Source organism: Perissodus microlepis, chromosome 7, assembly GCF_051167445.1.
Source record: "Perissodus microlepis isolate ML-2025 ecotype Zambia chromosome 7, ASM5116744v1, whole genome shotgun sequence".
NCBI lineage: Eukaryota > Metazoa > Chordata > Actinopteri > Cichliformes > Cichlidae > Perissodus > Perissodus microlepis.
In genome coordinates, this window is record NC_140467.1 from 43,374,624 (window position 1) to 43,395,957 (window position 21,334).

General features: G+C 39.3%; 1 protein-coding gene across 2 annotated transcripts; it reads right to left on the reverse strand.

Annotated features, from left to right (window-relative positions):
- Positions 1–9,700: 9,700 nt before the first annotated feature.
- Positions 9,701–19,362, reverse strand: tbx3a (T-box transcription factor 3a). Of its 2 annotated transcripts, none has more exons than XM_084935258.1 (7): positions 18,242–19,362; positions 16,794–17,061; positions 16,245–16,391; positions 15,198–15,274; positions 14,749–14,906; positions 13,554–14,197; positions 9,701–12,631 (listed from the first exon to the last, which is right to left on the reverse strand). In XM_084935258.1, exons 1-7 carry the CDS (start codon positions 18,631–18,633, stop codon positions 12,185–12,187), a joined length of 2,133 nt encoding a protein of 710 aa, XP_084791384.1. In that variant the 5' UTR covers positions 18,634–19,362; the 3' UTR covers positions 9,701–12,184. The 2 variants fall into 2 exon arrangements, with proteins under 2 accessions (XP_084791384.1, XP_084791383.1); XM_084935257.1 differs by having other exon boundaries at positions 16,779–17,061.
- Positions 19,363–21,334: the final 1,972 nt, after the last annotated feature.

The window sequence follows — 21,334 nt, forward strand, 5'->3', positions numbered from 1 at the left end:
TCCTAATATTTAGCATGTAATTATTCTGAATTTATTAAGTTATTAGGGATATGGGCTATGTTGTAGAGCATATTTTGAGGTGCAGGCTGTAGTCTCAGGACATGCTATATAATAATAAAGCCTGGATCCTTAATACAGTAACCTGTAGTTACAATTAGAGAGGGGGAAACATTGTTTTTCTTTAAAAGATAATCAATACATAAAAAATGCTTAAAATGTTTACAGTTAGAGATCCTACGTTTGCTGACATTGAGTTAATACAATTCTTTCTTCAGTGTTTCCTGGATCAGTGATTGCCCCACAGCTTCAGTGGAGATTATTTCCAGTCACTTGTTTTAATAAAAGGTGTTTTCCCCTGGATTCAGTTCATTGTCTTCCACCAATTTACACACAATACTCCATGGCAAAAAAGAAACATGTTTTTGGAGTGTTTTATAAACTGATGAGGGCTAATGTGCTCTTGGGCACTTTTGGTATCTGACCAGTTTTCTTGTAGATCTGTGCATAAACACTGTCCTTGCTTCAAGATCTAACCACAGTTTTCTCAGACTTGTGGCTTAAATTCCAATCATCACACCTTCAATTGTGAAGTCTACCTTTCCTAATTATGTCTGGTGATTTCAGCTGGTCACTGGTCTACAGGCCATTAATAGGCTCTTTTCTGAATGCTTTCAATCTTTCAGTTTTAATAAATCCATAAAACATATTTTTGTTTAAACGTTCTTTGTAGATTGATGAGAAAAAAAGGACCTCAAAACTTTCTGAATGAACTTTCGTTTTTGGTGACTGTGGATGAAGGGCTAATTTTACTTTCATCTGTGCAGCATTTTTTTCCAAAACAGCTCTGGCTTATCCAGATGTTTTGCTCTGCAGTCACTGACCTCTGTGATGAGTCATAGGTTTCCTTCTAGACTGTGTCAATGCACAGTAGAACCGTGCTTTTGTGTGGTTTTGCCTTGCATTTCTGGTCAGCCAATGTTCACTTTCATGTACAGGTATTTCATTGTATTGTTAGTTAGCATGAACTGTAGCTCTGACTTTGACATTTATATGTTATGGACAACTATTCCTTCACAAATGAAGCACTCTGCTGTAGCATCTTCATGATTATGTTTTTCAGGATATTCCCAGTACTTATGTATGTCTCTATGTGGCCTTTAGTGAGTGTACTAAAAGAGTACTTAAGTATATGGGTGCTCCGTTGTTTACATATTGAAACAGCTCTTAGTTAAGTTGAGCAGGGGGCTTGTGCTTGAAAAAACGACCAGAAATCCCTTGGGAGATATTGACACAGAGATGGGAGTGCAGAGCAAGAATCAGACTATGCAAACAGGAGACAGTGCAAGCTTCTTTTTTTTTGCCTTCCATCATTACACTGTAGGTAATGGATGGGTTTGCAGTGCTGACAAAGAACCCAAGTCTATTTTGGAAGTGCTGCATGTTAAACTTTATGGAGGCATAGCAGAGAAGACTCATTCTGCATTCCCTTTTAACTAACAAGGAAATATTGTCATAAGCAAGGTGAGAACAAAAAAAAATCTATGCCACTGTTGCACATGCAGTTTCTGGGTGTATGACAAGTGTTCGCAAAGACGTAACAGGTGCTAGAATAAAGTTTTGCTCATTGAGTTTTTATATTAAATTCCACACTCAGCATCAAGATCTGTGTTACCTTCTTACAGAATGAAGCTGAAGCAAAAGTCTGTGTGCATCTCTACCAACAGGCCTGTGATGTCCAACCTTTCTGTCAAGGATCACTGGTGATGAGTGTTGTGTTTACAACTCTATCCAAGAGACCGAAAAGCTGATTTTACAGTGGAAGAGCCTCTATAGTCTCCAAGACCTTAGAAGATGGGTCAGGTCAGGAGTGTTACCAGGAGCATTGCTCTTGTTTTGTTTGGCATTCACAGAGTTTGTGCAAAGTGAATGCACTCCCAAAGGACAGACTGTCAACACTAAGTAATGCCTTTAGACATCCGAGGAAAAACATTCAGTAAAAAAGCCTGAATTGCTCAGTGCACAAAACCTCCATATTACAAACTTGCTCTTTCACAGTATGTTGAAAACATGCAAGTTTCTTTTGTTCCTCCAACATAAGGTGGCTCCTACCAACTTTATTTTGCAGTTTTGGGTCCAGGTAACTTCACCTTCTTCATTAAAGGGAAATTCAAGTTGAAGAATTGATATTTTAACATGTGGAAGAGATTGAGCATGCATTGCAAATGTTCACAAAACAGAACTTCCAGGGAATGTTCCAAGTGTGGGAGGAGCACTGGGAGCTGTGTATTTGTGCAAAGAGGGAGACTACATCAAATGAGCGGCCGAATTTAAATCCACTGTGGTTTTTGCTTTTTATGTGTGCAGGCACATAGATTTTAAAATATTACCAAAAATAAAGAACAGTGCCGCTATAGGTGTGGTGTCTCAGTCTTGTAAAAGATGACACGCATCCTGGCAAAAATAAAATACAAATGAACCCATGTGTCAAAAAATACTGATACTGAAACGCTGATATGACAGAAACACGTTTAAAAAAAAGATAACTAGGATAAAATGATAAATAAAAAAAAGAAATGAATCTTTTAAATTAAGGAAAAAAAATACTTTGGAAACACTCATACAGCACACATAAACACTGAACTCTGCAAATGATAAGAAGTGGGAATAGCTTATCGCAGACTATAAAAGATCAGCTTGTTTGCAGCAGTTCAGCCTGCAAACACCCTCAGAATGATGGTTGTGGGAATGTGACAGTGCACTCTAGTGGCTTAGTACCTGAAATACAAGCAGAGGGCAAAGTGAAATGAAGGTGATACAGTGCCACGAATGTGACAACAAGAAATTTGGGTTAATGAATGGGACTGATAAAATATTCATTATTAATATTGCATTTACAACTGTAATCGTGACAGCCGGTGTAATCTAACCCCAACGAAGCAGCGATCCGATTTTAACTTCTGATTTTAAGCCAGAGTTGTTTGATGCCAGACCCTAATTAAACATTCACCACAGTATTGTCACACTCTGAAAGTGTTTGTGATTTATGTCTAGTTTACCTGTGACACATTTCTGGCTACCAGTATGCTCAGATCATGCCATGATCAGTTTCTAATGATGAATATGTGTTTACAATCAAGAATCGTTGCAGGGAGTTGTGCTGGGTGTTCCTGTTTTTGTTCAGTGTGCGGGCCCTCAAACAGCATTGAAGAAATATTTTTCTGTGATGTGGGTTTCAGTGATACGCCCTGAGGCAACTGCGCAGGCAAAAAAAATACGGAATGAGGCAACTGTGGGTTAGACTATCACTTCATTTCAAAGCGCTACAAGATCATACAATAAAATATACAGACCAGCCCAGCACACTAGTCACGCATGGTTTTCTTTAAGCCTTTGCACACTCAGTAAGAAATAAAATACCAAGTCTCACCTTTAATTAGAGTCGGCCTAAATCAGGGGTGTCAAACTTACGTTAGAGATGTGGTCCAAGTCAATAAAACAGTTGCTCAATAACCTAAAGGAAACTTCTTTGGGTTTAATGAAACCACCCATTTACAAAACAGGTGATGAACAGCTTGTGATCGCTTAAGAAATTGGAATGCGCTTTAAACAGTGTACATGTATATGTACATGTATGTTACAATTTTCACATCACAGTAAAGCTGCAAAAGCCAAAAGATAAAGAAAGAAAAAAAAAGAGAAGGACAGAATAAAAGTACAAGAACTTGTGATTCAAACAGCTCTTCAAGATCTAAAAATGCTGACCTTTAGATACATTGCCACCCCTGTGTAGTAACACTGGAGTCCTCAAACAAGGAATGGGAGTCTATTTTATTGAAAAATGTAATATTACAGACTTCTCTGTTAATATGACAATTTGAAAAACCACCCAGAGAGCTGGATTGGACCTTTCAGTTGGCCCACATGCCATATGTTTGACAACATCCTTTTTAAGTGTGCGTGGGTTATAACTCTCTTAGCACAGGGGAAATGTCAATAGTTGCTGACTGGCCAAAAATTGGGTTTATTTAAAGAAAAACTAGAAACTGACAAATGAGGTAGTCCTGTACATGACCAAAAAATCCATCAAAGATAACTGTGATTTATTTATAGCTTGGGTATATATGGATTCAAATAGAACTGACACACTGCTGTTTACTGATGTTGGGAACAAACGAAATGAATGGAGAGATGTGTGGGAGGCAGCCTGTGTGTTCAAATTAGCTACATTCATCAAAGCCTGACAGAGACAAAACCAAACATGTTTGTAGAGTGAAGACGTGGAACATCCCAAGATCCTAAAAAAAGAAAGAAGAACAGATGAAACAGTAAAGTGCAGAAAATGAATCTTTGGGTATGTGTAGCTGTAAAGCACTTCACCTTGTTTCCAGAGTAAAGAGAGTTGGGTGGTTTCAGCATCGTTCAGATGCAAGCGATCACTGGTGTTACTACTGAGAATCAATGTGGCTGCTTTAAGAAGATGTGCATGTCTTCTCTGTCACAGCCTTCATCTTATAGATAGATGATGGGTAAAAATATGAAAGAGCCATAAATCTCCAAAAAGGAGAACCTGGAAATGTGATATCAATTTACAAAGATGGAGTGAAAAAAGCTGCTGTCACGCAGCCACCAACATTCAACACAAATGAAGTGCATGTGTGTTTGTGTGTATGTTTCCGTGTGGGTGGATAGCTGCGTTACTCACAAGAAGGTCATCACATGTAAAATCACATGCAAATGTGTATTTGTTTAAATGCTATACTCTGTATATTTACTCTGTATACGTGGGATTCAGGCTTGTGCATATGCTGTGACTCCACTCCTGTATTTACTAGTGTGTGTGTGTGTGTGTGTGTGTTTCTGTGTGTCTGTGCGTGTGGTGAACCTTCTTTTTAATCTGCCAGCCAGTGGTTGTGTATGAAGTGCTGCTGACGGTGGAGACTATTAGGTCTGTGAAAGGAGAGTTTTCTGTCTTCTCCTGTTCCCCACAGCTCATTTAAACTTCCATCTCACGGTGGAGATTAAACGTCTTCTCTTAGAAGGAGGGATTCTGTGGCGAGATTTCGGCTCCATTTAAGAAACTCGAATGAGTGAAAAGCATGTAAAGAACCCATTTCGTAAAAGACAAGAGAGCGGCAGTGGGTTTGCATGTGCAAACAATGTATCATGCCTCACACGAAATACAGTACCACACATGTGGCCTGGTTTTCCTATTGATTTGGAAATCTACTTTTAGGGTTTGCAGATGCCATGTACACATACCACAGGGCAAAAAAGTTTGTCTTATATGTTATTAATTAAAAGAAAAAAAGTTTGTAATTTTTCATATTTCTACATAAAACATCATAGGAAAAGACCGGGTAAAACCAGTTAAAGAAATCAAACTATTTAGCAATTTACTTGTGAACACTGAGTTCATTTGAAGGTAGAAATAATTGTCATTTAATGCATGACATTAATATCAGGTATGAGTGAGTGCTCTAAAGAACAGAAATCTTGTTTAAAGTCTAAACTTCACAACACACTGAGCGAGTCTGGTATTTATTTCTATTGGAAAGGTTTACAAACCTTTTCCTGCATCTGTAAATCTTGTAATGCTCAACAATTAATTTATGTTCATTAGAAACATTCAGTTGATAAAAAATAATTTTCTGGATTTTCCAAACTTAAAATTTGGAAATTAAGCCAGAATAAAGAATGGTGTAGTTTCTTCTTAATTTAATAACATGCACACATTATACTTTGGAATGTTTATATGCATCCTTACATTTATCTTTAAGAAATCAGCTTTGAAATGATACACAAATACAGTAGATCAAAAGACAATGTATTAATGTTAAGTTGAATACTTAAAAACAATTAAGTCATTAAGACGTTTTGAATCACTTAGGATCCGACGGGAGGAACCATTATTATGATTAATATTTAGTTATTTAGTCCTTTGCATTAACACTACATTTGAATGTGATGATAACATGGGCATAATTATTAACTCATATTCCATGATAAGTTGTTCACTTCAAATGTTGACTTAATCAAAGTATTATGTTGCGTTAAGGCAAGCATTATATACTTGTAATGTGACAAATAAGGATTTGTCTACAACTGGTTTAATCTATTTTCTATACTTACTTACAGGCTTGTATTTCAGTAATTGAACATTTCTGACAATTTGATGGCTTATGTAAAAACTTTTTGCTACTTTAAGTAAACAAAAACTGAATAACTATTTCATAGAAAGTTTTAAAAAAATTCTTTATAGCTTCACAAAATCCCACAAAAGCCAGGAAAATCTTATCTATGTGCCTTTATAGTGAAAGGTAAACATACTGAATCTCAGTGACATGGCATACCTACTGGTATTATCAGAGAAAAAGTTGCCTTGCACATTGTGTAATATGATCTGACCAGATTCAACTGCAGATTCTTGCACTATCATGTTCTTGAGCGAGCCATGACACACCTCCACAGCCCCGGGGTAACACATTGTGATGGAGTAGACAGCAGTAGACATGGAGAATTTCACTGACTGACAGGTAGGCAAATTTAGAAAGCTGCAAAAGTCTCAGATCAATGCAACTTGATCCTCAGAGGTGAGATTATGAGCAACACCTTCTCACAACAGAAGTCCAGGGCACTCGTCCCGGGCTTGTTCCTTTAAAACAAGCAATCACGCAGCTAGGTCTCAGTCTTTCATCCCACAACTGCTCTGGAACGTTTCAGTATCGTCTTCTTTTCAATATTTGTTTAAGCCTGACACGCAGTGTTATTATATTTTCCTTCAGGCAACAACTTACATAACCACACAAAGATCATCTAGAATACTTTCTATTCATCAGTTATACCAAATGTAGTTGTCCACATTTTCTGTGACACCATAAATTGCATGCATCTACAGATTCAGTTGCACGTAAGACAGAAAATAGAATATGGGTGTGACGTGCAAGGCCAAACCCTTCAAGAGTCAAACCACTGAAGGTATTTTCCTTCCCTGCATCTAACCACTTTGCCACTAGATTGCCCACAATGGTTTTTGCACTTTCTTTCCATCTATTTTTAAAATAATGTGTCCAATCTCAGTTGCCCCTTTGTCTTAAGCTGTCTATAGAAAGAAATTATTTGTACCTCTCTATGTAAACCAATACAGTGAACACAGGAGAAATATATTTCTATTCCTCGAGAACAAGATTGTGAGCAAAAGATGTTTAAGTGAAATTCACACTCCAGGTCTGTTTTGCATGTTTTGCCAGAAATTGAGCAGGAGACTGCAGGTTGAGAATAGTGTGTCACTGTATTTGATAACTTAAAATACTAAAGTGCTACAAGTAATTCTTGAAAAACGGCATTATCTGAAATTAAAAGAAAAAAAGAAACACCATTTAATAATTTTGTTTGTATCAAAACTGTAACTGCAGTAACGTTCCTTGGACACTAGAGTGCAGTGCCACCACATGAAAAAAAGGGAAGTGGACATGAAAAATAAACTTATTTAGGAAAATTTAAAAGAAAAAAATATACGTTTTTTGTTATTTTTACATGAGAGGAAAACACCGATCTTTCCTTTTCGTGGCAATGCAAGTTGCTAAGTTTAAACATTTTCCCCAATTCACTCATACCATTTGAGGTGCTTCAAGAATGACACGGAGGAGGGTGTAGATCAGGGGTAGGCAACTCCAGGCCTCGAGGGCCGGTGTCCTGCAGGTTTTAGATGTTTCCTTGATCCAACACAGCTGATTCAAATGGCTAAATTACCTCCTCAACATGTCTTGAAGTTCTCCAGGGGTCTGGTAATGAACTAATCATTTGATTCAGGTGTGTTGACCCAGGGTGAGATCTAAAACCTGCAGGACACCGGCACTCGAGGCCTGGCGTTGCCTACCCCTGGTGTAGATCCACTAACATCATGTTCATTAATGATGAAGCGACGAACAACCAAAGTGTATCAAATGTAACTGAGTTGTATAGTACATCAAATATATGTACTATTTTGGGATTCAAACTACAATAATACTCTTTAGTGTTTGCAAAAATAAATAGAAAGGAAGCTTCTGTCCACCATTGATTTTTTTTTCCATGTCATTCATAAGTCAAACCTTTGGGTTATTATCTCAAAATTTTGACTTAATAACTCAAAATTTCAAGTTATTTTCTGAGAAGTTTATTTTTTGTGTGGAAACAAGTTTCCATAGATGCACATTTGTGAACACGATTTTTATCATTTCAAAAATTACTATTTGCACAAAATATTCAGGTGGTACTTGACTGCACCAACTTGCAATTAGATTAGTTGTGATGTTTCTTTTTCTTTTTACAATTTCCCTTTGCATGTATACTCAAAGTCATACACATATTACACATATACTCATAAATACATGTAGAACTGTGAAACGGCAAGAATCTAGTCTCGAGAGAAAGGTGTAACTCAAAGCAAGCCACTATTTCTCTGTTTCTCTCTGGGTGTGTGTGTGGAGAACAATGCGTTATTAACAGACTCCTGGGCTTTTAAAAGAAGACCAAAATTACAACAGCATATATAAAACCTTTATGATGCAAATAACATCCAACAATGAAAGATTTAAAAGTTATCATTTTTCTTGTATAACTCCACGTAGGCCACAAGTTAGACTATAGTGTGACTGGGCCACTTACTGCTGAAAAAATATATGCAGATTTAAAGATTCGGTTTGCAGTAAATGTAGATTAATATACTGGTTATAGTGCTAATTATTATAAATGATTACAATGATATTGTGAATACTGAGTCCTTGGACATGATGTGAAAGATTTGATCAACTGTACTATATGATAAAAAATATTTTTCATGAAATGTTATATAAAAAAGCAAAGAGTTTAGCATTTCCATTTCTATTTTTTGTATTAATTTCTAATTGTATACACAAACATACCTATTCTGCAAATTCAAAGATCAAGCTGAAATTCATTCTCTGAATTATTATTGTTGTAATTCAACTTAAGCATGTTTTTTCGTTTAAGTGTGGTTCAAATATTTCTTTGGCAGTGGACACTGAAGGTTTTCAAGTGACCACTAGATGGCATAACTGGCTCGTACATAAAAGCGACCTGTTGAGCCTCTTCACTAAAGGCAACTCTAGGAAACTTCTAATACTTCTAATACCGTCTTCTAATACCAAACTGTTATAAGTTCAGGCTATAATATAGGCCTTTGAGCAAACCGGTACAAACTAAATAAATACATAAAAATAAGGGAACATTTAAATCATATCGCGATGAATGAAATGTTAGAAATAAGTTCTATTAACAGCCAAATTCAGTAATAACAAAATGACTTTACAAAGGTAAACGAAAATCATCAATTCTTTGAGGGCTTTATTCCAGAAAGAGATGCATAAATAGAGTGTTCCCTAAATATTTTTTTATTTCTGCACTTTATTTAAAAAAAAAAAACCCTCTGTCTGTCTGTCTGTCTCTCTCTCTTTATATATATATATATATATATATATATATATATATATTTAACTCGGGTAAGTAGCCAGGTATAGTAGTTTACATGCGGTACTTTTGTTACTGTCACTGTTTATTGTTCATCATCATGCACTGTTATATTGTTATATTGTTATATGTCCCTTACAGTATCTGTGGTCGTTCACGTGGGTTGGGGCTATCAAACGCACAGCTTTTATTTCAGTGTGTTTGTGTGCTACTTTTGTTGTATTAAACAAAGTCATTACACACTCCTTTATTAGCTATTAAATGTCACAAATTATTGAAATTACAGTAGCTGTATGTTCAAGTCAAACAATCGTTATCACTTTATCACTGGCCCCTCAGAGAGCTCTCACCCAAGATTTGTCATTTGGCCTAGTGTGCAGTTAATAAACCTGCGCTGTAGCCGCTTGGGGGCGTCGTATCTAGGTACTATTACAGACGCATTGTCGCCTTCCGTGCAATAAAATGGCAGATATGCTCATCGAAGGCGCCAGGTGAGCAATAAGACAGGCCAATTGAGACAGTTTGTATGATGTCTACACCTATTCACTAGCGCCAGGTTTGCTACATATTAACCAGACAATATACAAATATCGTGTCGCTGATAAACTCACGACACGAAGAGCAATATAGAGGGTAATCAAGGGATGTCGTAGTCTTAGTCTCTGTCCGAAAGTAACACACCTTCACCACGCTGGCTCATCAGCAGTGTCAGTTTCATGTGGCTCCTCTAATGCCGCCCTTTTCCTTTTCTTTTCTTTTACTAAACCGAAACCAAATTGCGGACCTGTTTGGCCAAAATGAACTTTTTCGAGATGCGATATTAAATCCAAAAATTGCTGGCCTGAAAACCCCCAAATTCTCATAGCTTGTAAAATTATTTCAAGATTTTCTTTTAAACTGCACCACCTTTCTTTCAGATTTCCACAAAAAGATTAATTCATAGTACATTTGTAAAACTCTAGCCTGCATTTGACGTCAAGTGAGACCCATAAAAACGGCGCTGAATTACACCGTGAGGCCTCTTATCCAGGTAGCCATCCCAGGTTCTGACTTATCTTAATTTGACATTTTGAACACAACCTAGACTATTAGAGACTTCACTCACCTTCACAGACTAATCAAAAACATGGTGGCAGAAAGTTTTGGGACTGTATCGCACAATCCCAGCCTTCTACAGGATGGTATGCGAATTTAATTGCGAATTGTAGTTTAAAATAATTCTCCGCTGTATTGGATAAAACGAGGAAAAAAGAAGAAAGAAAAGAAAAGAAAAGAAAAGAAAAGAAAGGCATTTCGACATTTTATTGAAACTTTCAAGAACACGATGTCGATGTTGTAAACTAGACATAACTCCAATACAACATAACCCACTGACAACTTAAGAAACACAAAAAGAAACCTTCATTTTTTCGAGTATGCGGCACTTTTAAGATCAGACTCGCAAAGTATGTTAATAACAGAAAGATTGTCCACTTTTTTTCACACTTCAACAGCACTTTTTTTTCTTTTAAAAACCCTTCTCCAAAAATAATATATACGTTTTTTTTTCAAGCCATTGGTGCAGTGCGTTGTCGTTTTTTCATTCGTCTTAAACAGTAGGACTTCACACACGAGGACAGGTGAAAATACAATGGCACATGAGTGTGAATAACTAGCTCAGTGGATATTTGGGAAGGGGGTAAATTCCATATTTTAAATGGGGTATAAATGCAGATGGCAACAAAAAAGGATAATAGTCCACAAACTATCTTTACACAGGTATATCGACAATAAATTAAGAACAGATCCCTAAAAACAAACTACTCAGTTGTATTTACAAGCAATAACAATATGAAATAATTACATAAATATTTTATATATTCCTATTTACAGCGATGATCAATACCACCTTTCATTTTCATTTCTTTTTTCTTTTTTCTTTTATATTTACTTTAAATTCCTGCTTCCCTTTGCCTGCATGCCTGGGTCACACACTTGTCTCGGAGCACCAGTCATTTCAGAATCTGCCTATTCTCATTAAAAAAACGCATGAAGAAAAACTATTTTTTTTCTTTTCTTTCTTTCTTTCTTTCTTTTTTACAGTTCATAACCTAATTGAAAATAAAATTAAATGAATACGTGATAATTATATTCAAATGGAATATTTTCCCACAATTTTTCGTTTAACTTTTTTTTAGTGTTGAAATGACATTCGGTTTCTTTTAGAGGGCATGCAACGTTTTCAATGAATTAAGAGCGTACAACAAAATACAGCAGTCTTTCAAAGGTAGGTCAAACGGTAGTGAATGCAGATAAGTCAAATCAAATCAGAGTGCATATTGAAAAAAAAAACACTTCACCCCCCATGTGTGTACAATAACGTTAGGAGACAGGACACAGCAGCAACTTCTCCTAAATCTGTAAGTCACACCCATGCCAGCGATTCAGTTTCAATACTTGTACGGTATTCATATGACAGGATACGAGTGATGTTTAATTTAACAAAAAAAGAAGAGCAAGAGAAAGAAATATACAGATCAGATGATTATTAAACAAAGTGCATTTCAGAAACGAAAAAGGTCCAACAGTTCACGGTTTGAGCTTTTCTTTAAAAAAAACCCTGCATTAGTCTACGAGGGTCAGTGATGTCATCACCTTCAACGTGTCGATGTGTTTCTCTTTTCAAGACAACAAAACACCCCATAAGAAGCAGAATTGAAAACAAACAAAAAAAATCCTAGGGGGACCCGCTCCGTGGCCTGTCTTGGTTTGAGTCGAGTCCACTGACCAGGCGCTGAATGCTCTGAAGCTCGTTGGCCGCGTCTTTCTCCGTGCAAGTCTTTGGGGACATGGAGACCGATCCGGAGGATATTGTGGACGAATGACTGGTAACTTCCGACGTGGAATCCAGGGTGACAGCGGACACTGGGCTCGCTGGTACGATGCCTTCCCCTTTCAGCTCGGCCCCGCCGCTGCCCATGGAGGGCATGGCAGTGGTGAGCAGCGTGCTGTCCGGTACCGTCATCGGGAGAGAGTAGGGGCTGTACCTGAGTCGGGGACGGACTGCGTTCAGGAAAGGGTGTCGGTGCACCGTGGAGGAGGCAGCAGACGAGGCTGCCGCGGCTGCTGCCATGTACGTGTACGGATAAGGGAATAAATTGCCAAAGGGAGACATGGCAATGCCCTGCGGGTAAATGGGAGAAACTGAGAGTGAGCCACATATCACACCGCTGATCACACCATTCAAACACTTCTAACAGAGTAAAACAACACGTGAGTCTCCCCAAAAAAGAGGGGAAAGGCAAGAGAAATGCATTTGAGTTATGATTTCCCCAAAATTTAAAAGCTTCATTTTATCACACTTCATCGAATCTGCTTGGAGATTTTACGTTCACTGATCCAGAACGAGGATTTGACTTGTAAAGATCGTAGTAGCTTCCATGAATTACAAAATATTCAGCCGGAAAGCTTTACGATCCACTTGTTTAAGAATTAAGAAAAATCGGGTTCCCTGATGCTTCCGCTAAAGAAACCACAAGGCTTGCTTTGACAATAAATAGGGGGAAATAGACACTTTGTTGTCTATTAAAACATAATGATCTTTCCTTATTTGAGTTATTTTTCCTTATTATTTCTCACCATTGTGGCTCTAAAATACTAAAATTATAATAATAATGACCTTTTATGAAAACAAAACTAGCAGAAGAAATGTTAAAAAGCTTTTTGTAAGGTTGCCTCAAATCCAGCCTTTTTTAACCAGACATAGTTACTCCAGAATTAACAACAAGAGTCCAAAGTGAAATCTAGTAAAACCATGCCCACGACACCGTGCTCAGTCAAAATACAGCTGCATGACTTCACTTCGAATATTAGCCCATTTGGCCTTAAAACAAAATAAACAAACCCCCGCAAGAACAATACAGCCGCACACGCACAACCACACACACACTTTCTCAAATCGTGTTCACGCTAACTTATGACCATTAAATGCATAGTATTATCTCACACGATATTAAATCTGGGCCTAGTCGGCTGTGTTGAAATGCCAATCACGTGTTTGCGCAAAGCTGGCGGTAGGCCCACAGGCCAGAGAAAACGGGTTTTACCTGTGATGCCAAGACGTGTTGCTGCAGATGAAAGGGCAGACCTGGCGCCCCCGTCAAGCTTTGCGGAGGTGATGCCATACTAGCTGTGTCCATGGTGCTCACCCCTCCCGTGGACACGGCTGTCAATAGTGGTCCCATGCCTGCGGCCATGTTTGAGAATGCGCCCCCCATGTTGAACTGACTGGGGTGCAAGAGAAACGGATGCGCGCTCCCTAGGTGATTAAAAAACTGTTGTCCTGTTAGGCCTGTAGGAAATCCAAAATTATGCAGGTGGCTGTGACCTATGTGTGCGCTGTCAGTCTGAACGGTCAAAGGCATGAAACTGTCCTTGCTTATTGACCTACATTCGTCCGTTTTGGGATGGTCCTGGTTCGGGCTCTTGAGTTCTTCTCCAGAGCGGGTGGTACTGGAGATAACAGTGATGGGGCTCTGCCGTGAGTCTGCCTGGCTTTTCTCAGTCCTGGGACCGCTTTCGCGGATCCTACTAGTAGAGTCACTGTTACTGAACGGATGCCCTTTAGCTGGACTCGCTTCGTGATCCTTCCCGTCCTCTGTGGTGGTGGAAATCTTGCTGGAGTCCGGACCATCTTTATTGTGTCCATCTTTGCTCTCGTCGTCGCTATCCTCATCGCTGTCGCAGAAGTCTGTAAGTAGGAGGAGTAGAATATCAGTTTCCCTTTCGCACATGGGTGAATCATGGCAATAATAATAACTCCTACTATCTGAGGTAGCCTGCTACAGCTGACCCTCAGAGGTCGAATAGAAAACAAACACGCAGGACATTTATTGCACAATAGGAATCCACACCGATGAGGTTTATTTGCATTGCTTCCAATAATAGATGGCGGTGTGTTACACATTCTCACATGGCCTTTTTTGAGTATTTTAATGTATTTTTGCAAATTGCTCCAAAACAGCTGTAGCAGACACAACAGTATACCACCAACTATACTGAGGCTAATCCTTGTTTAATTGTTTATTGTTAATCTGAACGAGACGGTAATTGTAGAGACTTTCCCTATCAATTTTCCTCATGTAAATGATCAGCTATTCATTCATAGCTTGGCTTCGCAGATTTAATTGAACACATTACGTTCAGCTATCCTGAAAAAGTCTTGGCATAGTGGAAATTTTACGAGTTGACACATAACTTGTGATCAGAGCTGTGACTAGTGGTGGGGTCTGTCAAGCCTACCTTTCAGGTGTGGGGGGCCCACTGTAGACACGGCAGGGGACGAGGCCTGGCCGAAACACTTAAAAGAAGGCTGCTCTCCAGAGGAGTCGTCTGAAGCCCCGTTTTCCTTTTTCTGATGCTCCTCGTACGAACGCATGGATTGCAGGGCCAGCTGTTTCCTGCGCACAAGTAGCTAGGTTATTATAGGTGGTAGCCACAGTTCAGGTTAAAAAAAACATAACAAATAATGCAGAAGCTTAGTAAGATTATTTTAATTCAAAAGATTTATGACTTTAGAATTAGCCTATAGTTTTAGCGTAATCTTGTGAAGAGTCGGACCCCCTGCGGTTAATGTGGAAGCTTAGACGTATAATCCAGCAAGATCACTGTCTGTCTACATGTAGCCTAAATGCAGTAAGTCTTTTCTCCCTTTATTTTCACGTATATTCACGTTTTTCCCTCTAGCTTACCTCTTTTCCCTTCTCCCATTGCCCGTGTCACGGAATCCTTTAGCAAATGGATTATGGTCGATTTTCAGCTGCGTTATCTGAAATAATTGAAACTGTGTGTAAATAACAGTAAATAGGAAAGGAAACATCCCTAAAAGTCATTCAGTGCCGCTTTAAGCCAGTTATTGTTCCAACTTTACAAGACACAATGATCACTTGTCCCAAAGGCCAAACTTATTTTTGGGGTTTTTAAAGGTAAAACACGCGATAAACAAAAAGACGCATGAACACAAAGAAGGCAGGAGTCCTCCTATTGGCACGTTTCTCCACGAGTGTGAAGTATGCAGCGTTGTTTGTGATTTTTGCAAAACTTTATTCACTCACCACTTCCCCTCCAGCTGGCAGTGATAGAACTGCAGACGGGAGGGCAGATGTGGTGCCAAGGGGTTTCCAGCTCTTCCAAAGAGTCACTGAGACGATTTTGATTTTATTTTTTTTAATTTATTCTTTTTCTTACAAAGTATAAAACGCTACCATGCACTACAGTCTGAAGCAATTTCCCTCTTTCCCCCCTTTACGTTTCTTCGCCCCCCTGTACACACACTGTTGCTGTACACACCACACTGTAGCTACACACACACACACACACACACACACACACACACACACACACACACACACACACACACACACACACAGCCTGCAATCACAAATGCAAAGACAGGGAGAACGAGAGCGGGTCTGGGTCTGAGACAAATCCTTTCCACGTGATTAAATAAAAGAAAGATAACCTGCACAACATTCCTCTGAATTATGACTTTCCTACCACAGACTGGTGAATGTGGCACTTAGTCGCAACCCCCCACCCCTCACTCGCCAAACCCTGACCGACGCTATGATACTCCAAGCTCCCAGCCTCAAACAAATATGACGTCTTTCATATTTTATGACAACAAAAAGGTACAGAGCGGAAAGGAAAGCGCGTCTGGCACGGCTAGGGAGGCTACATTTGAGAAAAAAAAATCAGAATATAAGTTTAGCAGACCTCTGGGCAATAATTGCGCTTACCTTGTCATTTTGATAAGCGGTCACGGCAATGAAATCCGTTTCAGGAAAAACATAAGTCCTGAAGGTACTGTACGGGAGTTTGAGAATATCGTTGGCCCTCACAATGTGAAACCGGGGCTGATATTTGTGCATCGAGTTAAGAATGGTCTGCAACACACACACACAGTCACAAACATGAGCAATTATAAAAGGCTCACAATACAAAGAGATTTGTTTATTCTGTGTTACTTTTTAGGATCGCTAGTTTGTTAAAACATAAGCTCTCTTCGTATTAAAATAGACAAATCGAACCATATCTGCACCAAAACAAGTTTAAATATCAAGCTTAATATTTGCAATAAATAAAAAAAAAAAAACTCTTACAAAATATCTCAACATGACCACGTTTGTCATTTTTATTGTTGTAAACGGGTCTTTTAGGTGTTCATTTAAAAAAATAAAAAAAAACTGTACTAAAATAAAACAATCAATTTTAAATCATGACGACATGTGTTTACTAAAGCGGTAAGTTGATAAATAGGGAAATTGACATACATTAGTTGAACTTACAAATCCATGCTTGTCAGAGATGTTATTTGTCAGCTTGAGCTTGTGAAAATTGACGACTTTTGACATCCACTGTTCACCAGTAGCCGGACTGTCCGGGTGAATGTACATCCTCTTTGGCATTTCGGGGTCGGCCTTTCCTGCCACCATCCAGCGGGAGTTATGAAATTTGTACCTGCAGTCGTCGGCTGCAACTATATCCATCAAGAGTATGTACTTTGCCTTCTTGTCCAGACCAGTGCACCTCACTTTGAACGGAGGGAACATCCGCCTGTGACAGAACAAAAATATATTATGAACACGAATGCGTTACAAAATAAATCACGGGGTAAAATATCCAACGATATTTTAAAAAACACGATGTTTTTTAGGTACACGTAAATAAACTAAGGTCTAGATTTTAAGAAGTGTATTACACCGCTATAATCTCAGTGTGACAGCCTGCTATTAATTAATGTATGTCTGTGCTGGGTAAACAAATATATTATGAGTATATACTCTCCAATAAATAAATGATGTCTTGATTCTTAATGTCACGAAAGGCCTACACACACACACACGCACACACACGCACACACACACACACACACACACACACACACACACACACACACACACACACACAATAAGATTACCGTGATGATAAAATTAATTTAGTCAGAGCTCTATGAGCCACTTTAATAGAGTATTCTGACAACAGAAAGTTTAGATAAAAAGGGCAGTGGGTAAAAAAATTATTATCAAGACATATTTTATATCATAAGCTGTGTATAGATCTTTGAAGTGAAAACTAATGAAAGACAAGGTTTAATATTAATAATTCATGAGTTGCATGCATAATCCCTTTTATTTTAGGCGAGTGTATGCTGTTTTCCACCAATAAAGACGTCCTAGTAAAGTGTCTTTGCAGGCTGTGTGAACACGAAAATTTACACTGTAGCTATAGATGGTCTCTTTTTTATTTACCAAGCGAGAAATAGATATCAGAAATGGCCGATCTTTGCTGTTTTACTCTATAACTAAAAAATGCCGTTTCAGCGTTATATTTGTGGCATATTTAGACTGAAATGTCAACGTAACCAGTTGAACTTAGAGGAATGTAAAGGCTTTTTTATTTAATTTAATAACTGTACAGTACTCTCTGTATATAGTAACCATTGTCCTTAATGTAAATATGTAAGAAAAATTGTGTATGTTTTTGTTCTGTGTCCTGTGTACTGTTTGTTTGTATATGTGTCTTTTTGGCTGCTGTTACAACCAAATTTCCCCTTGTGGGACAATTAAAGGATTATTCTATACTTATTCTTCTAAAGTAATTGTAGTAATTGTAATGTATCTGTATGTGTGCAGGCTAATGACATAACATCCCACATTTTGATCACACACAACAGGATTCTGCGTTGTTGTTGTTTTTTTTTAATTATTTGAATAAACACACAAACATGTTTCACCTTCCGGATTTTGTGATCACCATCTCAGTGCCCTTCTTGTGGAAGAGTTCCCAAAGCTCCTTGGCTTCCAAGTGAACTTTTGGGTCGTCCTCCACCTCTTCCTCAGGCTCCAAAGTCTTCAGAGGCCTGAGGTGGGCGGCAGCAGCCTGATGTCCCAGCGAGGAGAAGTGGAGGCCGGTCTCCGCGGCTCCCATCAGCTGGTCCATGATCGGCTTTCCAAGGGCGCCCGGCAGAGAGAGGGAGCCGCTGGGAGGGAGAGCCAGGGCCGGGAAGAAGGGAGGCTGGTGACCCAGCATCGCACTCATGGCAAATTCCGGACCCCGATGAGGTATAAACGGATGATATGCCATACTTGATCCCTGTATGACTGGATCTCTCATCAGGAAGTTCATCCAAGAGCAGGCAACAAACGTAGACGACTGGCTGGATGGAAAGCAATACTTCTTAGAACACTAAGGCTCGCGTATGACAGAGCCAAATGATGGCAAAATAAGAAACAAAAATCAAAACCAATCTGGAGTTGGAAAGCTTTTTGGAAATTCCTCCTTGAACTCGACGGGAACAAGCATCCACTATTTTTTCCCAAGTTGCCGGGAAATCTCTGCAGTCATTTGCTGAATCGTTGGTCAAAAGTCTGCAAAGTGAAATGTATATGTGCTCTCCATTAATCTTCAAGAGTGCTGCCAGGCCGATTTTCTTCGGAGGTTAACGCGCATCGGACAACTTTCTGCGTCTTTCGGACATTAGTCGAATTAAACCGAGTGAGGTGAGTCACTTAATTGACTGCGGTGCATTCCTTCTCTTCTGCTGCTGTTTACAATATCGGCATTCCTGTTAAAATGGGTTCCCTCTTATTGGCTTCAGTCCTGCAGCGAAAGCGACGTGTTGAAATATTTCGATAGCGCCGAATAATCCCCCTGCCTTTACTCGCTCCGGACATGTACCCTCACACGCGCGCACACACTTTATTCCTCCTCTCCCTTTCACGCACACACACATTTCAGGGAAAGACGTGTGCAAAAGAAAGGAGTCCGCTGACGGCCAGCGAGAGAGAGAGAGAGAAAGAGAGGTGGTAAGGTCCCAGCTCCGTGATTTTCCTAGCGCCTCTGTGGCCCATAGGGCTTCATACTGTATGGATGTGTATGCAACAGAGAGTAGCAGCGCTCGGTTTGATTGGCTCTTTGACGCTTTCGGACCAATTGTGTGGCTGCGTGGGCGTGGTTTTAACAGGTCGGGTGGAGGGGACAGACTTCAGACTTATAAAAAGGTGTTTGGAAACTAAAAAGGGCTTTGCCGTGAAACACCACCCTGCCTCAGCCAGTGTTGTGTGAATATGTCAACATCGTTAAAGAACTTGCGCTATTGGTCGGTGTGTGAGACCCAGCGAAAGGGAGAGAGCAGACAAGCCAAGCCGGGAGACCGGCTCGCTTTGTCGGCCGGTTGTTGTGTTGCGCTGCTGAATTCCTTCTCCTTCTCTGTCCCATTCCCCACCGTATCACCGTGTTTTCTTTTTTCTTTTTGGTTTGAATACCACGAAGACTGTCCTGCTGGGTTATAATCAGATTTATGTCATAATTTAATATAACAATTTAATTTTTTCACTTCGCACTTTACAGAGTCTGCGAGCACAGATTTATCAGCACCGGAAAACAGAGGAACATTTCCAGTAACGAACTCCTCCAAGTTCAGGAAAATATGACCGGGTTACGGATGAAGCGCTCTATGATAAGCTCCTGACAGTAATGTAACGTTAGGCGAATATTATGACACCTTTGAGGCTTTCGCTAACAGTTATTTTATCTTGAATTAGTTTATTAGGCTATTTATTTTATTTTGATTTTTAAAAATTTGAAAGCTCACGGGTGTAAGATGTGTTCATTTTTTTTTCATTTATTATCTTCCTAGATTATACTCCCTACAGTGAGGTCTTCACTTCCACTTTTCCTCATCAAGCCATGTTTGGATTTGACTCGGTGTGAGAGAAGCGTGCTGTACATATGGTGTGTAAATACATTATTTTGATGAGCCAGTGAATATAAATATTTTCATTTCGACTTGAAATGGGTTTTATTTAACAGCCAAGTTCATCTTTGCTGAGGCTCATCCCGTATCACAAGTTTGCGCACAAATACCCAGAGGAGCACAGTTCGGGGAGGATGTGCTCACTTGTGCTACTGCATTATCACTTCCCCAACAAAACGTCTATGTTTTGAATCATAGCCTACCAATCAATTCTCTTGTTAAATATAGCACACTTTCCCGGCACAACTGTCTCTGGGAAACAATTCCGTTATAGCCTGCCTCTGCAAAATGTCAGTTGCTCACGCTGGATAACCAACTAGGTGTTATTGATAATGCACGGGTATTTTTTTAAGCTATCTGAGCCAGTGTTGTTCCTGTTACACCCGTACAAGCTGTCATAACCTATTTTCCATAACCGCTATAGCCTAAGGTCCACAGTGCACTTCCATAACGGTAACATGCAGTATGCGCCTATTAACAATGCTGATATACTTATAAGATGCTTAAAAACGCCAATTAGAAGCAGCTCATTAGTCGGTGCAGTGACAGTTTTTTCTGCACAGCGTCGAAGTGAACCCAAGACAAAGCCACGCTAGTGCTCTCCAAAATGCAATTTAACCACTAATTCACAAGTAAACTAGAGTGCAGTGGCCAGTCAGCAGCCTTGGGCAAACATTGACCATCAATTCTCAGTCATTTGTCTGTCTCCATGGATCCAGGCGGGGACCGCGTGGATCTGAGAGTCCTTGAGGGAACGAGCAAATTCTTACAAAAATCAACAGGGATGTAGTGAATTATGATGATTCTACATGCACGATTCTGAATATTTTGACAACGTGGAAATGTGGCCTGTTTGTCGCACACTGGTTGTTAGAATTTGTAAAAGCTTGCACTGAATTGAAAACAAGTGCTTAGGGACTTATTGTGGGAGCCAGCAAAAACCGCTCGTGCTTGCAAGTATCAGTGTGAGACCACCGCGCGCATGTTGTGCAGGTTTTTGTTTATTGTCGGTCGGATGTCCTCTTCATCATAAGTATTGTTAGGCGCTGTCTTAGAAACCTGCCCCTCTTG

Bases quoted from the DNA above. Each gene is read 5' to 3' on its own strand.
- tbx3a (XM_084935257.1), bottom strand. From the start codon at position 18,633: ATGAACTTCCTGATGAGAGATCCAGTCATACAGGGATCAAGTATGGCA. The intron at 17,062-18,241 runs GTGAAACATGTT...GTTCTGTCACAG, and splicing joins GTGATCACAAAATCCGGAAG to GCGGATGTTCCCTCCGTTCA. The intron at 16,392-16,778 runs GTATGTCAATTT...TGTGTGTTGCAG, and splicing joins GATTTGTAAGTTCAACTAAT to ACCATTCTTAACTCGATGCA.